At 36.6% G+C, this 19,006-nt stretch overlaps 1 protein-coding gene across 1 annotated transcript in view; it reads right to left on the bottom strand.

Moving 5' to 3' along the window:
• LOC141714476 (glyceraldehyde-3-phosphate dehydrogenase, cytosolic-like) overlaps positions 1 to 18,343 on the bottom strand; it is a 59,642-nt gene extending 41,299 nt beyond the window's left edge. The window contains exons 1-3 of the mRNA XM_074517994.1: positions 18,305 to 18,343; positions 18,043 to 18,222; positions 17,733 to 17,879 (exon numbers count right to left, since the gene is read on the bottom strand). Coding sequence (XP_074374095.1) covers positions 17,733 to 17,879; positions 18,043 to 18,222; positions 18,305 to 18,343 — 366 coding nt within the window. The remainder of the gene's footprint in view (positions 1 to 17,732; positions 17,880 to 18,042; positions 18,223 to 18,304) is intronic.
• Between the last annotated feature and the right edge of the window lie 663 nt (positions 18,344 to 19,006).

The following is a 19,006-nucleotide window of genomic DNA, read 5'->3' as shown; positions in this document are numbered from 1 at the left end:
GAAAGAACCTGAAACCATTCCAAGTTCATTTATAATCTTGTAAAAGTAGCTTCACACAGTGGTTTTGTGAAGATATCTGCTAGTTGCTGATATGTTGGAATAAAGTGCAATTCCACTGTACCTTCATCCATATGTTCCCTTATGAAGTGGTACCTTATGCTGATGTGCTTTGTCATTGAGTGTTGAACTGGATTACCTATCATAGCAATAGCACTTTGATTATCACAATATATAGGGATTTTAAAATATGTTAACCCATAATCCAGTAATTGATTCTTCATCCAAAGAATCTGTGCACAACAGCTTCCTGCAGCAATGTATTCTGCTTCTGCAGTTGATGTGGAAATTGACTTTTGTTTCTTGCTAAACCAAAAAACCAATCTGCCTCCAAGAAATTGGCAGCTTCCACTTGTGCTTTTTCTGTCAATTTTGCAACCTGCAAAATCTGCATCTGAGTAACCTATTAGCTTAAAGACTGATTCTCTAGGATACCACAATCCCAGATCAGCTGTTCCCTTAAGATACTTGAAAATTCTCTTCACAGCTGTTAAGTGAGGTTCTCTTGGATCTGCTTGAAATCTGGCACAAAGACAGGGTAGCATACATGATATCAGGTCTACTAGCAGTTAGATAGAGTAGAGAGCCAATCATACCTCTGTAATCAGTAATATCTACTAATTTCCCAGTATCCTTATCCAATTTTGTTGTAGTGGCCATGGGAGTGGATGCACTTGAACAATCTTGCATTCCAAATTTCTTCAGCAAATTTCTGGTGTACTTGGTTTGACAAATAAAAGTGCCTTCTTCATTTTTTGACTTGAAGGCCCAGAAAATAGCTAAGTTCCCCCATCATACTCATTTGATATCTTGACTGCATCAGTTTGGCAAACTTCTTGCAAAGTCTGTCATTTGTAGAACCAAAGATGATATTATCAACATATATCTAAACCAAAAGTAAGTCCTTTCCATGGTTGAGGTAGAATAGTGTTTTGTCTATAGTTCCTCTGTTAAATCCACTTTCCAGAAGAAACTGAGCTAAAGTCTCATACCATGCTCTTGGAGCTTGCTTAAGGCCATAAAGTACTTTATCAAGCCTGTAGACATGATATAACACCCCAGATCCGGGGTCGGGGATCCGGGTCATCACGGTCTTTCATTCCACAATATCACTTCACTTAATTAATAATAATAACCTTATGCTGTGACCCCACACTAACACACACCACAACCCGTTATAGTCTCAGAGATGAAATTGAAATAAGTACAAGTCTTTGAATCCACAATTTAAAAGTTATTACAACCCAAAATGATTACTTGATAAATTTACAGTTATTTGCCATTATCTGCCACAAGTTATAATTATACATAATTGATTCTCAAAAGTAGATGGTCTGATCTACAATAGATCTACCTCTGCAGCTATAGCAGCTACAACATCATCGGGAAGACGCGGGACGCTTCCCACGCGCTTGCGCTGGGTCTGCTGGAGTCTGGCCATCTTTCCTAACTGTTGTTGTGTGATGAAGAAATAAAGCAAGAGTGAGCCTTACAGCTCGCAAGATAATACATAGTGATAACAATAATATAAGTATCTAAATGGATACTTACTAAAATCTTTTACCAAGTGTAAGATAATTACTTACTAGATATAAGTAAAAACAAGGGATGAAGTTACCAAATACTTCACTACACTTATATCATTTATAAAGCTACTTGAACTACCATTGTTCAAAGTATAATGAGGTTTTACCAGTTCATCACATAGATGAGACTACAAGACAAGATTTGAATAGATTAAACCTTTGAAATATTATTAAAGGAAATGAAGTTATGATATACTTCATTAAGTTCTGATATATATATATATATATATATCCACATATACATCTTCTTTATACATTTCCTGAAAACCTCTGTCATGTAAAGTATGAACAAAATTGCAATATCCAATAAATTTGGAAAGGAAAAGAATTTTGGCATAAACCAGATATCTTGCTGATCAGGCAAAGATACCAATAAGTAACCTTTTCTACTAGTAGATGGACGAATTCCCCACTGGTCATCACCCTGGTCGTAATAGGACCTTATGCTGGACTGCCACTCAGCCACTTATGCATTTGATGGACTCCCACTGAGCCACTTACACTATCATGGACGCCCACTAAGCCCATGTTGCTTTTGCCGACTCAATAGATGGACTTACTTCCCGAACGTTGGGTAAGTAATCAATTCATTTATCAAAACTGCAACCTTGTTGCGAATATAAAATACACCACAGAGCCGGATCCCTCAGGTTTTGAGCGAGTATTTAAATCCCCTTAAAAAGGAAGATCTTAAATATAAAAATGAGTTTTGGGATCCGCTCTAACTTTTAAAAATCATTTTGAAGACTCGAAAATACTTTAAAGAGTGTTTGGAGTAAAGCTGATTTAATGAAGTAAATCAGTCCCCAGTATATTTAGAAAATGTCTGAATATTATTATTTAAATAATATTCCCACAAAGAATAATCTTATAAAAATAATTGAAGTAGAAGTATTAAAACTTATACTTGAACCGAGTATTAAATAACCAAAGATATACATATACGAAAGTACTATCTTTATTTGAATAATCGAAAATAAGTTTGATTATTGACACCTTATTCTTTAATAAAATAAAAAATATAATTCAGTAATAAGCGGAGTCATAATACCTCGAATGAATATTATAAATAATATTCATTAAATAAAAATAAAGGAGTCATACATCCTCAAATGAATATTCAAATAATATTCATTAAATAATATAAACTGAGTCATAAGACCTCGAATGAATATTCAAATAATATTCAAATAATAAAATAAAAGGAGTCATAAGTCCTCGAATGAATATTCGAAATAATATTCAATAATAAAATAAAGTTATCGAATAAACCTTATTCGATTAATAGTTTGGAAAACTATAACCATATATATATAAGTATATATATATATATATATATTTATTTATATACATATATACAAAATCTACTCGGGATCCTCGACTCCCGGTTTAGAAAATATGCTCACCTTTTGGGTCCCTATACTAAGGGTATATGCAAGTTACCGCTATCCTCTAGCATATGTATTATCAACTGAATCAACAGATATATATAGCAAGAATACGAAACAGGCATGCATATATATATATATATATCATAGCAGCATGCTTCAATGTATTTCAACATTTGCTAATTAACCACATGCATCTATCGCAAGATAATGCAAATCCATATATACATCACAACAACAGTTATAACGGGTAGAAAACTTGCCTGAGCGACTTGGGGTGATAAAAGGCTCGGGACGAGTTTGGTAACCTATAAACAACAAGTAAGTTGGAATTAAACCAAAGTCGCTGGTAAATCTATTCTTTAACTAACTTAGACTCTAACGCTTGTTTTGCGCTTACTGATTTGCTTAAGTCACCCGGGTACCCTCGGCTCCACCATTTTTAATAATTTAACCTTTACGAGTTTTAAGGCGATTCCTTCGCGAGTGTCTTACCAACTTCCTAACACACTTACCATAAATGTTTCATGCATTAATTAACCCTTTTTGGTCTTTAACCTTTGTTTCAAAGTAAGGCGAGGGGAAAAGTTTCATTCGCGAAACGCCGTTACTCGAAACGGTCGTTTCTCCTAAACCGTGCATCGGAATCGAACGAACTACATATCAAAACGAAGCTCGTAACACGAACTATCTAAACATAGCAATGGTCATAATCTAGCAGGGGGTTCTCGGGTCCTAATGTTATGCACAAAAACAGTCTAAAGAAAATCGGACGTTACGACGGCTATGTTTACGCGATTTCCCAATTTAAAACCATTCAAAACCAACCCAATTTAACCTCAAATCCAACATACAACCAACATCCATCCTTATCACATCATAACAACCCCAACCAATTCAATTTTAACATTCATACTTATGCCTAAGCTTAACTTTAACCATACTTAAGTTCTTTTAATCAAAACAACAACATTTACCATTCCATTTCAATACCATTTCAATCCCAAACTCTAAATCACAACTTAAAGCTACAATATCACCCTACTAATCAAAATCATCTTATAATACATAGGAATCTAGGGTTTGGAGATGATATACCTTCCTTGAAGTGGTGGGAGGAGCTAGGAAGCCTTAAGAAGCTTTGAGAAGTCTTAGGAATGCTTGGATCTTCAAGGAAAACAAGAAAAATTTCAAGTTAAAAACTTGAAAACACTATTCATAGTCTTCTTCTTTGATTAAATGAAGAAGATTGAGAAGGAATTGATGGTTTAAACTCATGATATAGCCCTAACTAAGAATGAAGATGATTAGGGAATTAACTCACCAATTTAGGAAGCTTGGATCTTTGATTTTGAATTTTCTTGCCTTTTACAATAGTAAAAAGCCGAGAGCTCTCAAGAACAATGCCTTGGTTTCTTTTTGATTTTGATGAAGAATGAATTTGCTTGGCTTGGTTGATTTTTTTTGTGTTTGATTTAGTTAATTACCTTGTTGCCCTTGATTTTGTGTGGTTAAAAAGCCACCACATCTCCTTCCTTCCCATGTCATGCCCATGTCATGTGGTGATGTCATCCTTCCCTCCTTGTCCTCTTCTCATTGGTTGGGTGACATCACTCTCTCTAATCCCTTTGATTAACTCCCTAATTGTTTGCCTAATGACCGCTGATCTGTTATACGGTTCGCTTAACTTTCGTTCTCGTTTATCGTTTGAAGGATCATACCCGGGATCTTATTACTTAGGTTCCCTTAACCTTTCTCAATACATTATATTCCTTTTTATGATCCTCTATTATAATCCTTTAATTTAAATCCTTTTTATCCTGTTACCTTATATTCAATTCTCTCCGTATCTAGTGGATTTCCGGGAAAAACCAAAGTGTTCGGAATTGGATTCTGACGATCTTTACATACACTCATATACCGTATAGAGTACTAATAAAATCTCATAATATCCATAACAGAACCCCTACATAGTGTGGCATGAAAAGTTTTCTCATTCAGCTAAAACACTATTCACAAGGGTTACAAAAAGTTGAAAATTTTGGGGTTTATTACAGGAATTTAGTGAGGCTATTGGATATCATGAAAGGAAGTGCCAAATTGGGCTTAAAGCAATGGTTTCTCATCAAGGTTCAAGTGCTGGATCCTCAAGAAGGTAAGCTTCATGAATACTAAGGGTGTTAAGGTATGAAGAATGATCTTTAACTCAGGACATATCAGAATTGTCAAGCTTTAGGATAAGAAAGAGGGTATCAATCAATGAGGAAATCAAGCTGGTAAGTATCTGACTATCAGAATTTCAAAGTAAGGTTCTATAGGGGTTCAAGTATCAGGATGAGATATTAATATCTAGGAATCATCAGCATGTTAATCAAGAGGATCAATCAAGTAATATAACAACTCTTCATTTTATCATGGCATTTAACTATCATGAAAAGACTTTTGAACGACTTGCAATACATACTCGAGGGTTCATGGCATTTCTATATAATTCAAAGATAAGCGAGAGATACACTTGATTTAAACATATCAAAATGACTCAGGAGGATTGCATCGATATATATGAACTGTTTATAGTAAATACGAAGGTCAAGTTGAATCACTTGCCTTGAGATAGGCTGGTCTGGTCTGACTGGTAGGAGCAACTGGAGCTTCACTCGACTTTTATGACAAGTTTTCCCTCGTCTCGAGATCCTACATAAATAATAATAATCCTCATTATAATATATTCTCACCAACTTAACCTATTTACAACTCAAAATTAAACACGGATGGCACTTAGGCCTATATGCACTTAATTTATATTCACCTTTAAATTATAATTGCACACACATAGCCACATATTCACATATCATATATTAACACCAAATAACACCATATATACCATAATGCAACACTAGACTTGGATGATCTCGACTCACAACTTAAGTCACTTGGTCGCTAAACTAGACAAGGTCTTCAAATTTTGGCTTCCTAACTCGATGTGCCTTTCCTAAATTATCCAAAACCTATTGACCCTCACTTATGCCTTTTGCTCTACTGACCTTATACTATCTTACAACTATGGTGGTCGACCTAATACTCACTTCTAAGTGTTCTAAAACTATGTGATAAGTGATAGTGCTCACTGGTGCAAATTTTAGAATGACAACTATGGTTTCTTGAGTACATTAGGCACTCTTAAACTACAGGTTTTCCTTCAAAACTTTTACACAAGACTCTCCTGACCTAAGAGCATCTCACAAACTTGATGTGGCTCAAGGGCCTGGCTTGGGCCTTCTTGGGCCTAAGCTAAAAGTCCAAGGTTCCCCTGTTTTTCTGGGCAGAAAATGCCCTGACTTGAATTAACTTTTGACACATGGTTCTAACTCATATCCTATTAACTATGGTTGGAAAAACTTCTCTGACATACCCTCTAACTAAGGCCCAATTGGGCCTAATGAGGGCCTACCCATGACATGGTTAAATCTCCCTATTTCTAAGTTGTAACAAAACTGTCCCCTGCTGGACAGATTTTGTGATTCTACTTGTGCACCTAACCAAATGACATGCAAACCTCCAACCAACTCCTAAAACCTTTTATATACTCCCAATACTAACTTCTGGGAGCTTGGGCCTCAAAGTGCACACCAATGACATGGTCAAAACTCACTCTAAACCTCAGGGTGCTATACTGATTTTTCTGCAGAAACTATAACTCTCATTTTCCAAGGTTTTAACTTGACAAACTCAACTAACAACAACTCAATACTTAAACCAAGACTTATACATGGTGATCTACTGAAATAACTCCCTTATTCTCAAAATAAACTTGGGTGAGATCATCCATGCCCAAAAACAACAACATGCAACTCATGGAAAGCACATAACAAGATTTCGGCTAGGCATAAAGTTTTAAATGCTTGCAAAATTGACTTGCACCTAATACTCATCCTTTATAATCATGAAATATAACTTCTTTTAAGTATTAATAAGAAATTTATCATGGAAACAATCTATTTTAAGCACACATATTTCGAATTTAGAAATTTTTAAACATAACTACATGATTTCGAAAAAAGTAGCATGTAAAACATGGTTGATCATTATTTTAATGTCTTAAAACTAACATGCATGGCTAAACATAAATATATAATGAAATTTCAGTAGCATGCAAAGGATTTTAAAGCATGATATCTCCATAAAACACTTAGTTAGCACATATACATAATATATCTCATAGAGAGCTCTTGAATTCACAAGAATCAAGAATTTCTCTTTGGAGATCACATAAGAACTACACATGCATCCATGGAACTTCAACTTCCAAGTCTCAAAATACTTGGAAAGGATATAAGATGAATGTAGGTAAAAGATTTACACTTGGAAAGATGAAGAATGAATTGAAAAATGGAAGGGGGTGGGGAATTGGCCTTCGGCCGAGAGCAATGTGGGAGGGGGAGGAGAGAAAATTTGTGGGGTGTTGGAGTGTGGAATGAATGGAATGACTTCTCCCACTTTGATTTCTTTATTTTATGCTATTTGGTTTACAAATGATGAGTGGAAGTGAGAACTTACAAAAATGTCCCTTGGTTAAAGTTAGGCCATTTTGCATGCAAGGCTAAGGTAGTAATTTGGTAATAATCAAATGAGTTAGTGGGGTTGGAAAAGTCTTGTTTGCCCTTTGAGAGAATAGAAGGGTGATTTGCATGCATGGTCTCTTATGTAATTTGATAAATATGACAATTAAAATTTATAATGATTTATTTTTATAAAATAAAATACAAGTTCAAAAATTATAGAATTTATATCATAAAATAGCTTGGATTTTTAGAGACTTTATAAAATCATTTTCAAAATTTGTGAACAAAATACCTTTTAAAAGAAAATTTTTCCAAAGCTTAGAATATTCCTTATAAATCAAAAATAAAGAAATTAAATAAACTCTTGCTTTGAAAAATCATATACTACACAAAGCAAATTTATAGTGCAGAAACTTTCACTCACACTAGCGTAAAATCATTGAATATATTTTCATTTGACTTTAATATTATACCCAATCCACAAATAATATTACATAAAATGCCGGTCGTAACATCCTCTCCCCCTTAAGGGATTCTGTCCCCAGAATCTAAGAGAAAAGATGAGGATGCCGGGAACGCATATCAGACTCTAACTCCCAAGTCGACTCTTCGACCTTAGGATTCCTCCAAAGTACTTTTACTAACTTTACTGACTTATTTCTAAGACTCTTTACTTGCCAGTCGAGTATTTTAACCGGTTGCTCCACAAATGACAGGTCTGCCTGAATTTCTACAGGTTTATATTCTATCACATGGCTAGCGTCAGGATTGTACTTCTTAAGCAACGACACATGGAATACATTATACACATGCTGATACTGAGGTGGTAAGGCCAACTCGTAGGCCACCTTTCCCACTTGACTCAAAATCTCAAAAGGACCTATGTATCTAGGTGCTAACTTCCCTTTCTTGCCAAATCTCATCAACCCTTTTCTAGGTGACACTTCAGCAACACAGCTTCGCCAATTTAGAATTGAACGTCCTTACGTGCTGGATCCGCATACTTCCTATGTCTATCTTGAGCAGCAAGCAGCCTTTTCTGAATTAACTTGACCGAGTCATACAATTGTTGTACCAAATCCGAGCCGAGAATTCTTCCTTCTCCTACTTCATCCCAACTTGTTGGTGATCTACATTTTCGCCCGTACAAAGCTTCGTATGGTGGCATGCCGATACTGGAATGATAGATGTTATTGTAAGAGAATTCAATCAACGGCAAATGGTCGTCCCAACTTCCTGCAAAATCGATTGCACAACTGCGCAACATGTCTTCAATTGTTTGAATTGTCCTTTCACTCTGGCCATCAGTCTGCGGGTGGTACGCCGTGCTCATATTCAACTTCGTGCCAAGACATTCCTGAAATTACTTCCAGAATCTCGAGTTAAATCGGGGATCTCTGTCTGAAACTATTGATACGGGTACTCCATGCCTTAGTACGATTTCGCGCACATACAGATGAACTAACTTATCCTGTAACGACTTCTCATTTATTGGAAGGAAATGCGCCGACTTCGTAAGACGATCAATTATAACCCATATTGCGTCATGCCCGGATTTCGTTCGCGGTAGTCCTACTATAAAGTCCATAGCGATATTTTCCCATTTCCATTCTGGAATCTTCAGGGGCTGAATTAATCCGCTTGGTCGTTGATGTTCTGCCTTTACTTTCTGACAAGTATAGCACTTCGCAACCCATTCTGCCACGTCTCGCTTCATATTTGGCCACCAAAAGTTCTCTTTAAGTCTCGATACATCTTGGTGCTTCCCGGGTGGATTGAAAATTTCGAATTGTGGGCTTCATGGAGGATCTCATTCTTTAATTCAGGTACATGGGGAATCCATATTCTGGATGAAAACCTTAGTATCCCTTGCTCATCTCTTTGAGTATTAATCTCCTCTCCAGATAACTGATTCTTCTCTTTTTCCATTACTTCCTCTTGACACTTCTTTATCTTTTCCACTAGTGTTGGCTGAAAGGTCATTGCACGACAAACTTCCTCGACTTTTCCATAAGCACAAAGTTCCAATTCCAATTTTTCGATTTCTTCAGTTAACTCTTTTGATGTTATCATCATATTCAATCTCTCCTTCCTACTCAGAGCATCGGCCACTACGTTCGCCTTTCCAGGATGGTAATTTATCGAGCAGTCATAGTCCTTGATCAATTCCAGCCATCTCCTCTGCCTCATATTGAGCTCTTTCTGAGTAAAAATGTACTTTAAACTCTTGTGATCCGTGTAGATTTCACACTTCTCTCCATAGAGGTAATGTCTCCAGATCTTGAGTGCGAACACTATGGCGGCTAGTTCCAAGTCATGCGTCGGGTACTTTAACTCATGCGGCTTCAACTGTCTTGACGCATATGCGATCACTTTACTGTGTTGCATCAACACACAACCCAAACCCTTATGTGAAGCGTCGCTGAATATTACAAAATTCCCTTGATCATCTGGAAGTACCAACACCGGAGCTGTTACCAACTTCTGCTTTAACTCTTGAAAGCTATCTTCACATTCTGCACTCCATTCAAACTTTTGATTCTTTCTGGTTAACTTGGTCAATGGCGTGGCGATCTTCAAGAAATCCTTGATGAATCTTCTATAGTATCCGGCCAATCCTAGAAAACTTCGCACTTTCGTAGGAGTCTTTGGCCTCTCCCAACTCATAACTGCCTCAATCTTTGCCGGATCCACTTTAACTCCCTCATTTCCAATAACATGCCCCAAAAATTGAACTTCCTTTAACCAAAACTCACATTTGGTGAACTTGGCATACAACTTCTCTTGTCGGAGTATCTCCAAGGCTATCCAGAGGTGCTGCTTATGTTCTTCTTCCGACTTAGAATAAATAAGGATGTCATCAATGAATACCACGACAAATTTGTCCAAATACTTCTTAAATACCCGATTCATCAGATCCATAAATGCGGCCGGAGCGTTGGTCAATCCAAACGGCATTACTAGGAATTCATAATGCCCATATCTGGTCCTGAATGCGGTCTTAGGAATATCTTCTTCTTTGATCTTTAATTGATGGTATCCCGATCTCAAATCAATCTTCGAAAAGCATTTTGCTCCCTTCAACTGATCAAAAAGGTCATCTATCCTTGGTAGCGGGTATCGGTTCTTGATCGTCACCTTATTCAACTCCCGGTAATCTATGCATAGACGCATACTCCCATCTTTCTTCTTTACAAACAGAACAGGTGCTCCCCATGGCGACGTACTTGGTCGTATCACTCCTTTATCCAATAATTCTTGTAGCTGGATCGCCAACTCTTTCATTTCTGCTGGTGCCATCCTATATGGGGCCTTTGAAACTGGTTCCGTGCCTGGAGCAAGGTTGATCTCAAACTCAATTTGTCGATCTGGTGGTAAGCCTGGTAGTTCGTCGGGAAACACATCGGGGAACTCACTAACTACAGGAATATCTTCCATGCTGAGGCTGCCTCTCTCTACATCCACTACATATGCCAGGAACGACTCACAACCTTTTCTAAGCAACTTCTTAGCCTGAACGATTGTAAGAAATAGTTGCTCTTTCCTCTGCCCCTTAAATACTACCTTCTCTCCACTCTTCGTCTTTAAATACACTCTCTTGGTCTTACAATTTATCTGAGCGCTATTCTCTCCTAACCAATCCATTCCTAAAATTATATCAAACTCTCCCAACTTGAAGAGTATCAAGTCGGCTGAAAACTTATATCCCGAAATATCGATCTCACACTTTGGACAAAATTGATTTACAGGAATCTTCTCTTGGTTCGCAATTACCACATTTACTACCTCACTCATAACCATTTTATCACATTGGAGCTTATCAACAAAAGATTCTGATATGAAAGATCTTGTTGCTCCCGAATCAATCAATACTTTAGCTTTGACATTGTTGAGTAAAAGTGTACCTGCTATCACCTCAGAATTCTGAACAGCATCTTTCATCTTTAGATCAAATGTCCTTGCTGTTGCTTGCGGGGTTGGTGCGGGTGGTGGAGGTAATGCCAATACCTCTGCTGGCACGCTTGCACTGGTACTTGCCACATTCATCAGAGCTTTGACTGGTCCTGTTGCCTTACACTCCCTAGCCATGTGTCCAGTCTTCCCACACTTGTAGCACGTAACTTCTGGCTTCGGCATCTTGCACTCATTTGCCAAATGTCCCTTTTGATTGCACCTATAACAGGTCATGCTCAGCTTATTGCATACTCCGGGGTGCCTTCTTCCACAGTGCTTGCATTTCGGTCTCTGGAACCTGTTTTCTCCAACTTGCCCTTGGCTTGCCTGGTTGTTCCCTTTTGATTCTTGCCTTTTGCCCAAATTTCCCTTCTTTTGAAAATTTCCGCCCTTCTGGAAACCAATCCTCTTTACATTCCGATCTTGCGAACTTCCAGCTTCAGACTTTTCTCCATAAAATGGAACCTTCCTCTTCTTGTTATCCCTCTCTTTCCTTGACTGCATCCCATTATTCTCAATCAGAGCAGCTTTCTGTACTACTCCCGCATAAGTTTCAAGCTCAAACATAGCCACCCTATCTCTGATCCAAGGCTCCAATCCTTGCTGAAATTTCTTTGCTTTTTCCTCCTCAGTGCTGGTATACTTTGTCACAAACCTTGACAACTCAGTGAACTTCTTCTCATACTCCAATATAGTCATGTTCCCTTGCTTCAACTCAAGAAATTTTAGCTCCATCTGATTCTGCATGTACTTAGGGTAATACTTGTCCAGAAATAACTTTTTAAATCTCTCCCAAGAAACCTGCTGAGTGACTTCCATAGCCTTTACTGATTCCCACCAATAGATGACATCTCCCTTCAAGAAGTAAGTAGCATACGGCGTCTTCTGATCGTCTCCTAACTGTACCAATTCAAAAGCCCTTTCCATCTCCTTGATCCATATGTTAGCTATCACTGGATCAGTGGTATCATGAAATACAGGTGGATTCACATTCTGAAAAGCCTTGAAAGTGACAATTTGTCTAGGTGGTACTGGTGGTTCAGGTGGTTGGTGTGGCTCACGGTTATCTTGGTTTTCAATTCGTTGTTGAAGAGTTAGTTGTTGTTGAGCTATATCATTGGTTTGCTGTTGCAAGGTTTCCAGTAGTCGAAGAATATTTGGGTCTGTGGTGGAGGTGGTTGTTGGGTTCTTCTTTTTGGGAGGCATGATCCTGAAATAAGAGTTCTGTCAAAACAAATATGAATGATAAAATTATTCGAGGGTATCGCATGGCATTCTCATTTACATATGGGGTCAAGTTTCCAAATTAAGCAGATATGATGATAAAAACATAAAATAACAGTTGAGAGCAAATGGGACAATAGCACATCATTATTGAAATTTTAAAGGTCACAGTACATAGGATTGGGACATAGTCTGATTCTAAGAATAACAGGCTTATTTAAAAGAAAAACGGAAACAACTGGGGATTCCATAGAGTCTGATAGTACAACAACATGAAAGGTACATGGAAAGAACTAAGGCTCCACTCCATCTGAATGGGGCTTGGTAGTCTTTTCCTCTCGAAGCGTCTTCGCAATGCTCTGGAGCTCATCCGCCACCATCTGAATGACATACTGGCTGGTACGGTCCCGGTGCGCTGGCATCTCCTCAAGCTTAGTGTTGACGTACTGAACCAAGGTCTCAAGTCTCGCAGTCATCTGCTCCTTGGGCTTCCCTTCGTAGTTTTGGCTATCCGGATACACGTTCTTTAGTCGGTCTATCAGTCGGTCGTACTTGCCCTGAAGCATGTCGAACTCGCGCCTCAACTCAGCATACACGGAGAAAGCAATAGTGTCATCTGACCCAGAGGATGACGAGGAATGCGCCCTTTGCTGACAACCAATAAGAGGAGTATTAATTATAATTTACTTAACCTACTCTCTCGCATATTATCTATAACCTACACACATATCCTATAACCTATTTGGGATGTCCAGGGACTCTAAACCGTAGCTCTGATACCAAAACCTGTCACACCCCCAACTTAAACAGCAAAATAAATATAGCTATTACATCATTTTAATGAAGAATACACAACCAAAATCCAAGATCTTACAGTTTAGGGTTTGGAACAGCCGAACACTACCAACTATTACATCTGATTTAAAATACCGAGTCCTCACACAGCTATTATTACTTATTCAACCTGAGCTCGAACATAAGCATCAGCATCACAGGTCTTACGGGCAGTCTGCTTGAATCTAACCATAGCTGCTAGCTGTAATATCAGGGTAAAGCAAGAAGTGAGCCAAATGCTCAACAAGTGCTAACAGTACGACACAAAACATAAATTGAGATATACTTTTAAGAATGACAATGGAAAGACATAACCAAAGGTAACGAGAGATAAAACTATGTGAGATGGCATCATTTTGCTTGCATCAAAACAATGTTAAAATCATGTCTTAATCAAAATTATTTTATGACGCTACGGATTACAGCCGGTGATTAGCCGCGAAGTAATCCCGAACCTCACTGGGTTCTAAAACATTAATGGGAATCCCTAGGCAACTTTTAAGCCTAATATAAGTGCGGAAAGGACTCGCGTCTCAGTCCAGATCCACCATTCAAAGAAAACATTTATCCCCCTTTGGGACTGAAAACCCACATTTTATTTATTTCAAAAGCTGATGCCGAATTGTAACAAAATCTCTTTTAACAGTAAACATTTTTATCAAGGGATTATAGATCAACTCGAAACACGGGAAATATGGTACTAAATCTCAGAGCCATGATTCACAAAACTAAACTCTATTAGGGTAACTGAAAGGTTTTCATGTACCAAAGTTTGGACAAGGGAATTTAGTGAGGCTATTGGATATCATGAAAGGAAGTGCCAAATTGGGCTTAAAGCAATGGTTTCTCATCAAGGTTCAAGTGCTGGATCATCAAGAAGGTAAGCTTTATGAATACTAAGGGTGTTAAGGTATGAAGAATGATCTTTAACTCATGACATATCAGAATTGTCAAGCTTTAGGATAAGAAAGAGGGTATCAATTAATGAGGAAATCAAGCTGGTAAGTATCTGACTATCAGAATTTCAAAGTAAGGTTCTATAGGGGTTCAAGTATCAGGATGAGATATTAATACTTAGGAATCATCAGCATGTTAATCAAGAGGATCAATCAAGTAATATAACAACTCTTCATTTTATCATGGCATTTAACTATCATGAAAAGACTTTTGAACGACTTGCAATACATACACGAGGGTTCATGGCATTTCTATATAATTCAAAGATAAGCGAGAGATACGCTTGATTTAAGCATATCAAAATGACTCAGGAGGATTGCATCGATATATATGAACTGTTTATAGTAAATACGAAGGTCAAGTTGAATCACTTGCCTTGAGATAGGCTGGTCTGGTCTGACTGGTAGGAGCAACTGGAGCTTCACTCGACTTTTATGGCAAGTTTTCCCTCGTCTCGAGATCCTACATAAATAATAATAATCCTCATTATAATATATTCTCACCAACTTAACCTATTTACAACTCAAAATTAAACACGGATGGCACTTAGGCCTATATGCACTTAATTTACATTCACCTTTAAATTATAATTGCACACACATAGCCACATATTCACATATCATATATTAACACCAAATAACACTATATATACCATAATGCAACACTAGGCTTGGATGATCTCGACTCACAACTTAAGTCACTTGGTCGCTAAACTAGACAAGGTCTTCAAATTTTGGCTTCCTAACTCGATGTGCCTTTCCTAAATTATCCAAAACCTATTGACCCTCACTTGTGCCTTTTGCTCTACTGACCTTATACTATCTTACAACTATGGTGGTCGACCTAATACTCACTTCTAAGTGTTCTAAAACTATGTGATAAGTGATAGTGCTCACTGGTGCAAATTTCAGAATGATAACTATGGTTTCTTGAGTACATTAGGCACTCTTAAACTACAGGTTTTTCTTTAAAACTTTTACACAAGACTCTCCTGACCTAATATCATCTCAAAAACTTGATGTGGCTCAAGGGCCTGGCTTGGGCCTTCTTGGGCCTAAGCTAAAAGTCCAAGGTTCCCCTGTTTTTCTTGGCAGAAAATGCCCTGACTTGAATTAACTTGTGACACATGGTTCTAACTCATATCCTATGAACTATGGTTGGAAAAACTTCTCTGACATACCCTCTAACTAAGGCCCAATTGGGCCTAATGAGGGCCTACCCATGACATGATCAAATCTCCCTATTTCTAAGTTGCAACAAAACTGTCCCCTGCTGGACAGATTTTGTGATTCTACTTGTGCACCTAACCAAATGACATGCAAACCTCCAACCAACTCCTAAAACCTTTTATATACTCCCAATACTAACTTCTGGGAGCTTGGGCCTCAAAGTGCACACCAATGACATGGTCAAAACTCACTCTAAACCTCAGGGTGCTATACTGATTTTTCTGCAGAAACTATAACTCCCATTTTCTAAGGTTTTGACTTGACAAACTCTACTAACAACAACTCAATACTTAAACCAAGACTTATACATGGTGATCTACTGAAATAACTCCCTTATTCTCAAAATAAACTTGGGTGAGATCATCCATGCCCAAAAACAACAACATGCAACCAAATATATAACATGCAACTCATGGAAAGCACATAACAAGATTTCGGCTAGGCATAAAGTTTTAAATGCTTGCAAAATCGACTTGCACCTAATAATCATCCTTAATAATCATGAAATATAACTTCTTTTAAGTATTAATAAGAAATTTATCATGAAAACAATCTATTTTAAGCACACATATTTTGAATTTAGAAATTTTTAAACATAACTACATGATTTCGAAAAAAGTAGCATGCAAAACATGGTTGATCATCATTTTAATGTCTTAAAACTAACATGCATGGCTAAACATAAATATATAATGAAATTTCAGTAGCATGCAAAGGATTTTAAAGCATGATATCTCCATAAAATACTTAGTTAGCACATATACATAATATATCTCATAGAGAGCTCTTGAATTCACAAGAATCAAGAGTTTCTCTTTGGAGATCACATAAGAACTACACATGCATCCATGGAACTTCAACTTCCAAGTCTCAAAACACTTGAAAAGGATATAAGATGAATGTAGGTAAAAGATTTACACTTGGAAAGATGAAGAATGAATTGAAAAATGGAAGGGGGTGGGGAATTGGCCTTCGGCCGAGAGCAATGTGGGAGGGGGAGGAGAGAAAATTTGTGGGGTGTTGGAGTGTGGAATGAGTGGAATGACTTCTCCCACTTTGATTTCTTTGTTTTATGCTATTTGGTTTACAAATGATGAGTGGAAGTGAGAACTTACAAAAATGTCCCTTGGTTAAAGTTAGGCCATTTTGCATGCAAGGCTAAGGTAGTAATTTGGTAATAATCAAATGAGTTAGTGGGGTTGGAAAAGTCTTGTTTGCCCTTTGAGAGAATAGAAGGGTGATTTGCATGCATGGTCTCTTATGTAATTTGATAAATATGACAACTAAAATTTATAATGATTTATTTTTATAAAATAAAATACAAGTTCAAAAATTATAGAATTTATATCATAAAATAGCTTGGATTTTTAGAGACTTTATAAAATCATTTTCAAAATTTGTGAACAAAATACCTTTTAAAAGAAATTTTTTCCAAAGCTTAGAATATTCCTTATAAATCAAAAATAAAGAAATTATATAAACTCTTGCTTTGAAAAATCATATACTACACAAAGCAAATTTATAGTGTAGAAACTTTCACTCACACTAGCGTAAAATCATTGAATATATTTTCATTTGACTTTAATATTATACCCAATCCACAAATAATATTACATAAAATATCGGTCGTAACAGACTGACTAATGAAAGAATTACAATTAAAATGGTCTCACCAAGACTCAGCAGGAGGAATGTATTGATCTTATTATTATCAAACTGGAGTACAAACATTTATATCTACTGGGAACAAAACAGAAACAAACTAATCCTACAAACCAGGAGCACTCCTACACTAACTCAACTACTACAGCTATATTACCATGACTTATTCAAACTCCTAAAACAACTCAAGAAAGTTTGCTGCACTTCCAAACCAAGTCAAACAGCAACATTCAGACATAAGCAAATTAATATTATTCCAACGTTCAGATAATTATTTACCTTAGCAAGGGGAGCAAGGCAATTTGTGGTGCTACTAGCATTGGAAACAATATGGAGGTCAGATTTGTATTCCTTATCATTGACACCAACAACAAACATAGGAGCATCTTTGCTAGGGGCAGATATTATGATCTTCTTTGTACCTCCCTAAAAAATAAGATAGAAGTCCAATCAATATACCTTTCGTGAAATTACTTCACCAAAATACAAGATTACATTTAATAGGAAAATATTAGTACCTAATAAACTATTCCCCCATACAAAACACTTTCCTCACATAAAATACTTATGTCAATACATAAAAACATACCTGAAAAGAACTGACATGTACGGCTAACAACAATATTATGAGCATTATATCATTTAACCCATACCTTAAACCGAAGACAGCAACAGGTTTCTCACCAAATAAAAGGGTATTCTCATCCTTAACTTTGAGTTCATGATGCTTCCAGGAACCATGGACACTGTCATACTTGAACATATATATCTACGACAAACAATAAACAACAGACAATAATCAGTTTCACTTTCGCAAAAGCAAACAAGGAAGATCAATCTTAGTTGTTAACTTGCAAAACTAACACTAACTTGTAAGCATACATAGTCATTTTCAAATTGACTGAGATTTGACCAGAACACAATCGTTAAAATTAATGTCTATTATAATCATTCAATCTTGCATTCAAGTTCCTATCCAGCCTTATAACAACAATAACCATCTCTAAATAACTTGCAAGTTAAAGACAATTTCAACAGTTAGAGTAAACTTGTGTTCAAAGACTTTCAAGTGACAAGGCAATTTATTAGTTTCTAGTAAAGTTCCATTATGCAGTTTTACAAATAAAAATGAAAATAATCCACTCTAGAAAATATGGAAACTTACAATAACTCTATAGTAACACTGTCATGAGCCTCTCGTACCCGGGCAGAGCGCGCATACAAACAACTTAATTTCGATAATTTGTCTATAAAATAAAGGAGATAAATCTATAACAAGCACCAAGCACCAAATCAAAATATTTAAAACCTAATCATATCCATAATAAAATAATAGATTAGCATTTATAACGAGCAAAATTAGATAAACAACACTAAATCAAATCACAAATCACAACTAAAGCAAAAAAATGAGGATTAAAGTTAAAAAATACCATGTAATCAGTAGAGATGAAATGATTGTTAACTTTACACAATTTACAAAAATAAAAAAACAAACAAAAATACAAATAAACAACCAAAAACACCCAAATTACCTAAAGCTTTAAATTTTT

This window comes from Apium graveolens, chromosome 3, assembly GCF_009905375.1.
Source record: "Apium graveolens cultivar Ventura chromosome 3, ASM990537v1, whole genome shotgun sequence".
In the NCBI taxonomy this organism is placed as follows: domain Eukaryota; kingdom Viridiplantae; phylum Streptophyta; class Magnoliopsida; order Apiales; family Apiaceae; genus Apium; species Apium graveolens.
The sequence above is the reverse complement of the archived record's forward strand: the minus strand, read 5'-3'. Positions and strand labels throughout refer to the sequence as shown.